The sequence below is a fragment of the Vulpes lagopus genome, chromosome 3, assembly GCF_018345385.1.
Source record: "Vulpes lagopus strain Blue_001 chromosome 3, ASM1834538v1, whole genome shotgun sequence".
Lineage (NCBI taxonomy): Eukaryota > Metazoa > Chordata > Mammalia > Carnivora > Canidae > Vulpes > Vulpes lagopus.
The window spans coordinates 27,366,918-27,375,702 of record NC_054826.1 but is presented as its reverse complement, the minus strand read 5'-3'; the positions used below and the strand labels follow the sequence as shown (position 1 = coordinate 27,375,702).

Genomic DNA, 8,785 nt, shown 5'->3' with positions numbered 1-8,785 from the left:
GAAGGGGTCTTTGGAACCTCCAATCTATAGCTAGTCCATCAGAAGTACGGGTGACAACTTGCGTTTGTGACTGGTGTCTGAAATGGGAGGAGGAGGGCTGTCTTGTAGGCCTGAACGCTTGACCTTTGGGGTCTGATGTTCTCTCTGGGTAGAGTGTTTAAAATTGAGTTGAACTGTAGGTCACCCAGCTGGTGTCACAGAATTGCTTGGTGGTATCAGAAAAAGAAACCCACACATTAAAATTGGTGCACAATTGTAGGCACCCAGAGACCAGGACCAGTGGGAAGGAAGCCATCACCCTGCTGAGCCTGATGGGATGAGGGAAGAAATAGAACTACTTTCCCAGTGTGGGCTAGAGCCACGGGAGAGGGAGCTCCCTCATCACAGCTGTATATCAGAGGGAGGCAGCCCCTGCCAGCACCTGCAACCAAAGCAGCAGGCGCCAGAGGAAAAAAACTACCCTAATATCTTTTTCCTTCTACATGCTGCTCCCTTGCTGGCGCCTTCCATTGGGTGACTCCAACCCGAAACCAGACAGTGGTCCCCTCCCCTGGGGACACAGAGCAGGGTGGAGGTGAAATGACTGCTCATCCACAACTTTATACCCTCCTAAATATTATCCAAGAATGAAGCCGTGTAAAGACCGAGAGTTTTCCACCAGCAGACCTTTGCAAAAATAACAAGGTACCTTAAGAAGAGACAGAAACCCAGAAGGAAAACTGTGGAAAATAAGAAACAAAGAGGAACACACAAATGCTCCTAAGAAACAAGCTTAAGACAGAGCTACATTGAATATATAAGGAAAAAAGGTGTCATGGCAAAGTATAAAACAAAAAATGATGTTATCAGACAAAACAATGCAAGAAACATTACATGGAGATAGAGTAGGCCCACAGAATAATGTAAGACATAATCCAACTGAGACAAATTGTAAATGTAAAATCACATGACAACACAACCTGGAAATATACGATGGAAAAAATGGACAAGATTATTTTTTTTTTAGTTTTCAACTGTCCTTTCATACTGAAAGATTTTAAAATGCCAATCTGTGTGTTTCTAGTTGCCGTAAATAAAACAACAAGGAAGAATATTTGAACCAATAAAATAACAAAATTACTTACATATATACATATACATATATATACTATACTCCAAATAGAAAATATAAACTTTCCCATACGTGGTACATTTTTAAAAATAACTATGCACCAGGTCATGAAGAAAATCTCAAATTACAAAGAATGTGGGTCATATAGGCCATTTTATTTTACTACAATAGATATTCACTGTATTTGTCCTTAAAGTTAGAAGACATTAATAAACAGGATTTTATATTACTATATGTACATGCATGCTCTTGTGTATGAAACAACGCTGAGGAAAGGTAGAAAAAAACATTTACTTAAAATCATTTGTTTTTCAAATTTAAAATACTGTCTCACGTTTTGATGGGGGACATCTGGCCAACTCAATTTCTAAGACAAAGAGTTATTTTCAAAATGTAGTATGTGAGCTGTAAATCTGCATACCAAATGAACATTTTTATTCTTCTTTCTTACTCATTGTTTGAGAATCTCTGAAGAGAACCGTGGTGACTAGTGAAAAAGAGATTTTTGTTAAGCTTGAGGAAATGATATGAGGTGTTCTGATCATTTCCCCCTGACGTTGTATGCCATTCGTGTTTCTTTAAATCACTTTTTGTAGTGCTAAGGACCACTAACAGCAATTTTCAGACAATCCCAAGTAGGTGACAAGAAGGCAAGAGCATGTTCAGGATCCCAGGGCAGCTTGGACTCAGGGAGGCCCATAGGAACCAAAGTCTTCAACTGATGTAGGGAAGACTGTTAGGGTTTGAAGCCCAACGGCCAAGGAAGATTCTTGAGAAATCTGTGGTGCACAAAGGTGCTTTTATTAAACACAAGGACAGGAGCCATGGGCAGACAGAGCTGCCCTGGGAGCATGAGGAGTGGCCCATTATACACTTTCAAGTTGGGAGGGGGTTAAGGAGAGCATAAGTCTCTAAGGAATTTTGGAAGCAAGGTTTCCAGGACCTTGAGGAGGCTAGCTATTGTCGGGAAAAGGTCATTTATTACTGTCTAATAAAACTTTAGTGATGAGACCCTTCAGATGTATATCGGTGGGTCATATGCTTAGGGGATGATCACCAGTGCGTATCTTGGGGAACAGAGATAAAGGAAGTTCCCAAAGGAATTTTTACATGTAAAAGTAGACTTACAGGTTCCCAGAAGGTCAAGCTAAGATCGCCTTTTGCCCTTAGCGAAGTATTAACATTGAGGCAGCTGAGTTCTAGAGGAAGGTCACTCTGCCTGTTTCAAGGACTTGGCAGTGGGCTGTAAGTAGTGAGGAAATTTAATAATTTTTCTTCTACCTTTGTTTCCCACATCACAGTGACTTCTGGGCTTCCAGGATAAGAGTTAGGCAATTTAAAACAAAACTAAACCTTTGATCCACAATCTACAGGAAAAGAAAAATCCCGGAGAAGTTTAAGAGAACTGACTTTGCACTTAAGCCAATAAAAAAATAAGATTAAAATATAAGGTGATGTTAGAGTCCATAAAATTTGAAAGCAGTCTGGGGGTACATACACAATAGATGCCATAAAGCTGAGTGATTTGCTTGGTTCCCCCCCCTTCACACAGTTTTGGATTTGGGGTTGTGGTGGATACATAACAGTGTGTGCCTTCCATCTGCCTTCTTTTTTCTGAGGGTATCACCTGCCTCACAGACCCTGCTCCTGCCATCAGAGCTGCTGTCAATTTTCCTAAGGTGGCTGGAGGCCAAGGTGAAACCCTGAGCTCGTGTTTCTCACCCTGAGTGAGCCCTAACCATGCTGAGTCTCCTTCTGCTCCCAGCATGGATGAAATGTCACACTGTGGGGTCTGGAGTCTGGTGTTCCCAGCAGCCACTAAGAGTTTGGATGATACACCCCAGAAGTGCAGGACAGTCTATTCCATGTGAGCTAAACCTTAACTAAAGGGAAACAGGAAATAGTAGGGACCAGGCAAGCAACTTCCCTCTTTTTTCTTCCCTGTGGATTGCTTTAGGATTTTATGTCTTCCCAAAACTCTTCTGGAGAAGTTCCAGGTGCTAAGCCAACATCCTCGCCAAGAGCTGGCTAAGTCTCTTCATAGCTCACTGTGAAGTGTTGGCCAGCATGGTAACACATCACTTCACTTTGCTTCCCATTTTTTCTCACCTCTTTCCCCCTATTTTCTCACTTTTACCATTCTGTGCTTGCACTTCCCAAATAAAGTCTCAGCACTTGTTTCAGGCTGTATTTTGTAGGAAAGTTTTTTTTGTTTTGTTTTTTTTTTTTAAAAGAGCTGTAACAACAGTACTCACTTTACAGGAATGTTGGGTATTTTCCTCTTGTCCCCAGGAGTCACTCTTCACGGTTTTTTCCACCCTGTCCCCCACTCTGAGAGGCTGTGGATCGGTATCAACAAGGTGTCCATGCCCTCAGGCTACCACTTAAGTCTGGCAAGGGGGTTGCCCTGGGAGGAGATTAGAGGGATAAAGTATTTATTCTCCTGGCACCACTAAGATGTCACCTGGGACTGTCACAAGAAAGTCACAGCTGGTGGACTCCTCCATCTGACTTGCTTGATTTCTGAGACTTGCTTCATCCTCTCATCTCTTTGGACCTAGGGAACCAGAACAGCTCCACACTGCTACCTTCAGGTTATAGACTATCTCTTGCAGCAGTTCTTCACCCTGCCCACTCCTTTGGAATGTCTCTCTTTATAAATAAACTATTCCAATTTGAATTATTCTAATTTTGACATTGCTATCTGTTTCCTGCTGGGACCAGTAGTGAAAAGGAATGGTTAAATTATACCACGGTTATCTGTGTTGGAAGAGTGCATAGCCATTACAAATCTTAATGTTTGGTAATAAAAGCAAGTGATGTCCCCCCCCCCCCTTTTTTTTTAATCACTTAAGAAGTCAAGCAGTCAGAGTTCTGGAGAGAAACAGAATCCCATCACCTGAAAAGAACTTTAATGAAGGGACTATTTATGGCAAAGCCAAGTCAAAGGAATCGATAAAGGATGGTGAAGCACCAGGGACAAAAAAGGATAGAAAACATCACCACCCCAACTGCTGACAGGACAAAAGGAAGAAACGGCATCAGAACACCCAAGCCCAGTACAAGTAGGAGCTCTAGAGGAGGGGCCACCTCTCCAGAGGTGTAGTCCTGGAGGGACACAGGCCTGCCAGCGCCTCGTCTACAGCAGGTTGACAGAAGGAAATGCCCTGACCTTTCTCCCCTCCTGCCCACGAGTGTTCTCTCTCCAATCTCTGGTCTCCCCTCGGCATTCCCATAGTCGGAACCCAGTGGGAAACTAGAATAATGTCAGCCCAGGGCGGGTCAGCCTGCTTGGGCTCAGAGTTGGGCTGACAAGGGCAAAGCATGGGTTTGGGTTGGCACGAAGTGAGGCAGACAATGGACAGTAACCAGTACTATTGGCTTATCAAACTCTGATGCAAATATTATCCTAATTTCATGAAAAGTGATACATGTTTTTATATGTAAGGGAAGACTGGACTAGAAGTTTAAAGTAGCAACCTCATAGTAATAAAAGAATAAGAAATGTTTTTTTTTATTTTTTATAGTGTTTTGTATATTTTCCAAACCAAAAAAATGGTTGTGTAATACTTTAAATTTTATCTCAGAAAAAAATGCTAATTGGATGATGTGGCTACTTTAGTGTTTATTTTTAAAGGAAAAGTTTCTATCAGTGGCTCCTCATGGTAACAATTTTACTTCCTGGGGAGCCTGGGTGGCTCAGTCCACCTTCTGCTCTGGTCATGAGGCTCAGATCCTGATCTCGGGGTCCTGGGCTCTCCCTGCATTGGTCTCCCTGCTCCGTGGGGAGTCTGTCCCTCTGCCCCACCCCCGACCCCACCCCGGGCGTGCACACTCACTCTCTCTCTCTCTCAAATAAATAAATAAAATATTTTTTAATTTATGAGAGAGAGCACGAACAGGGGGAGAGGCAGAGGGAGAAGCAGACTCCCCGCTGAGCAGGGAACCCAAGGAGGGGGCTGGATCCCAGGACCCTGAAATCATTACCTGAGCTGAAGGCAGATGCTTCACCGACTGAACCCCCCAGGCACCCCAATAAATAAAATCTTTAAAAAACAATTTTACTCATTGAATTTTCCCAGAAGTAGGATCTCATCTAAAGTAGGATTCAGGCCAAGTGAGAGGGATTTTTTTGCTTATTGATTGGTTTCTCAAAGTACTACTTTGTTTTCACACCATCCTGACAATCACTGGGAAAGAGAATAATCTAATGTGGGACAAATGATATCCCCGCTCTAAATGTAATCCCATTAATTGTGATAATTATGATAATTAATTATGATAATGTAGCAAAGCTGGTCTTTTATATTCACTTTTTCAAACAAAATTTCTCAGATACACAAACTTCAGTGTATAAGCATTAACACAGAGCTTCAAAATCCTTTCAATTGTAATTATACTGTAAACAAATCTCTCCGATCACATTTGCTTTCAAAACTATTTTCAGACTGTTTGATTTCTTTTTCTATTGCTTCATGTCTCTTGCATTTTCACTCAAACGACAAGCACTGTGAAGGAGCACAGGGGTGTCATCAGTGGCCTGCGTCCACCCTGGTTCTTTCCAGCCCCTTCTATTCCTAGCACTGTGCACAGCAGCACACGTGGGGTGTGGGTTAAAGCGGCTACTTCCTCCCAAGAAATATTTAGCATGTACAGAATGAGATAGCAAATCTGTGGAATGTCACAGACCAGCTGCTGATGGCAGTATTCCTAAAGCAACTTCTTAACCTCCACCAATGTCTCAGCCCATCTCAGCCCCCGTGCAAGCTCTGGCCTGGAAACCTCTACTACCTGCCAGGCTATTTAAAGCTAAGGATTATGCAGAGAGAGCAGATGCAGTACATTTTGCTGTCTCCTAAAATCTAAAATCTAAAATCTAGCATCAAAGAACATAGATTAAAATTCTTCCAGTTCAGTAATTACACTTTTAAAAGTGGTCTCCTAAACTTAATACAAACTTATAAGAATCTGAGTCAACATATATCTTTGTAATATTGCAGAAATAGCCACAGAACATATGCTGTTGTCAAAAATAGATTCAAATAAGACTCAGTTCAGCTTTTAAAAAATGAGGTACATATTTAGAACCTTTTAAAAATAAAATTTATATCTGAAAATTCCAATATTATGTTTAAGGCAGTAACAGCTGTGATGAATCATAAATATATTTCAGGCCCAATTTCTAAGTACTATATTTTGACCTTTGGAATTTACAAATTCCACTTTAATTAAAATTCATTGAAAACAAAAGCTTGTCAAGTGAAGGGAATCAACATTTTTTAGCAATATAAAAAGTTTTCATAAAATGGATGAGAAATGTGTATGGCTCTTTTGCCATCAATTATTACAAATGCAGTTTCTGTGGCATTTTTGGAGTAATGAAGAAACAGTTCTGAGTCTTTACTAGTATCTAAGTCATCTATTAAACTGTCAATGTTTCAGGTGTAAGAATAATATTGCTTTGAACTATAAGAACATTTAACAATTTTCCTCTTTGAATAAGAATAACAAACACAACCTCAACATACCAGGAACTATGTCTCTACTTTTAATCTTCATAAAAATCGTCTCAAATATGATTAATACAAATATTCCTGTGGTACCATTGGCTGAGCTATAATCTTCCTCCTGCCGTCTGAACAGGGATTGCTAAGATTTCATTTAGTCCCAGATGGATCCTTTACTTCCACCACCAGAATTCCATCGTGACAGAGGATGGCAGACAAATCTTTGGTTTCAATGCCATCTGGCAGTTTATACTGTCGGGTGAAGCTTCTTGAGATAAAACCGTGCTCATCCATTCTGGTTCCGTGCTGAGCCTTGATCAGCAGCCAGCCTTCGAAGGTCTGAATGATGATATCTTCTGGCAGGAACTGGACCACATCCAGCAGGATCTGGAAGCGGGATTTGCCTTCTTGGGTTGGCATCTCTGCCACCGAGTCCACCGGAGGAACCTGGGCTGCCCTGGCTCTTCTCAGGTCCACAGTGGTTGGCCCCGGCAGGGCATATAAAGCATGATCCAACCTGCAGTCTTCCAAACCTCGAGCTTCAAACTCCTCCTCGTAGCGCACTGGGGTCTCTATGAGGTGCCTCAAGATGATTTTTGCCATGGTTGGAGGCAGAACCAGTATGGTAGAGCTTTCGTTCAGTCTATGTTCAGTCAGAGGCACACTGTCCCCTTGCCTACTGACTAGATTATCAGTTGGAACAGCTATTCCTTGTAACCCTGCGCAGACGCAACTACTTAATTAGGCCTGAATCATACCACCACACACCCACTCTTGTCTTTTCACACACGCTGACAATGAACAGCTATTTATAGGGCATGGTTCAAAGTTGCATTTAGCACACAGCCCGCTCAGGCTGCCCAGGCAAGGATCATCCTTACATTCTCAGTTATCCTTGGCAAATGTGTCTGCTCTGCTTACCTCAAGAGAAAAAGAGAATTAGAATCAGTAACAGCATTTAAAAGAAATCTCTGAGTGAGTGTCTGTCATTGGGAACTGCGGTGATCTAAGGGACTGTGGCTTCTTAGAACAGTCCAGAGATGTACACTCATCTTATTATATGAGCTAAGACTGCATTGGTCCTTGTCTCCAAGTACAAAGCTAGGAGGGATGAATGTAGCTATAATTGACTAGGAATTAAGACACACACACACACACACACACACACACACTCTTTCTCTCTCAAATCTCAGACCTTCAACCAACTCTCAGCCCTCTGTCCTATACATTTTCTTTTCTTTCATCTTTTCATCATTTGTCCTTAAGGGACATCTGAGCCAAGCCATCTGAGTTTATTACATTTTGACTCATCAAAAATGAGATCAGATGACTAAATTAGATAATGATGTCAGACCTCAGGTAGGAGCTGAGGGGGCCATCGAATGGGGAACTTAGCAATGAAAATAAAGCCACAGGGGAGAGAGAAATGTTATAGCATTGAACTGTTTGATAGTAAAGCCCAGAAAACTAAGGATTAATCTAGTTGTAGCTTTGTTATTAAATCGGCAAAAATAAATGACACACAGTTTCTTAAGTGTCACACCCTTTATATTCAACTTACATTGAAAAAAATGAGGCAATTCTATCCACTGCTGGAGAAGGATCTCTGAGACATGCTTAGTAAAAAGAAAAGTCCAGAACAGCATATAATATGCTACTATTTATGCTTTCTTGTCAGTAGGTATTTGTTTATATAAATAGAACCTCTCTGCAAGATATGTGGCTGGGAACAGTGGCTGCCTCCTGTGCTGGCGACAGTGATAGGGAGGCAGGGGCTGGGGGGACACTGGCTCTTCACTATAAACACATTTGTGCTTTTTATTCCTACAGTGTGTAATGTTCAAGTACACAAGAAGTTTTAAAACATAAAAAACTTCTACTCTACGGGAGTTAGTATCTTCCAGACGGGTAGACTCAGGAATACCTTTCCTTAAAAACTACATCCATTTTCTTAGAATGAAAGAAAAATGTCTAAAAAATTAAACATCGGAGAACAGAAGGGAATGCTCTCCCTTAGCTCCTTTTTATGACTCTAAAAACCTCTGCCGACATTTTGGTGCATCCTTAAGAACATGCCTTAATACTGCTGTTTAAGCTCAGCTTTTTCTTTTTCTTTTTTTTTTTTTTAAGACTTTATTTATTTGAAAGAGAGTGAATGAGAGAAGAA

The 8,785-nt window shown here is 41.3% G+C and overlaps 1 protein-coding gene across 1 annotated transcript; it reads right to left on the bottom strand.

The window, feature by feature from the left end:
• Positions 1-6,636: 6,636 nt before the first annotated feature.
• HSPB3 (heat shock protein family B (small) member 3) lies at positions 6,637-7,517 on the bottom strand. The gene has a single exon (XM_041747098.1). The coding sequence runs from the start codon at positions 7,219-7,221 to the stop codon at positions 6,769-6,771; it is 453 nt and encodes a 150-aa protein (XP_041603032.1). The 5' UTR covers positions 7,222-7,517; the 3' UTR covers positions 6,637-6,768.
• Between the last annotated feature and the right edge of the window lie 1,268 nt (positions 7,518-8,785).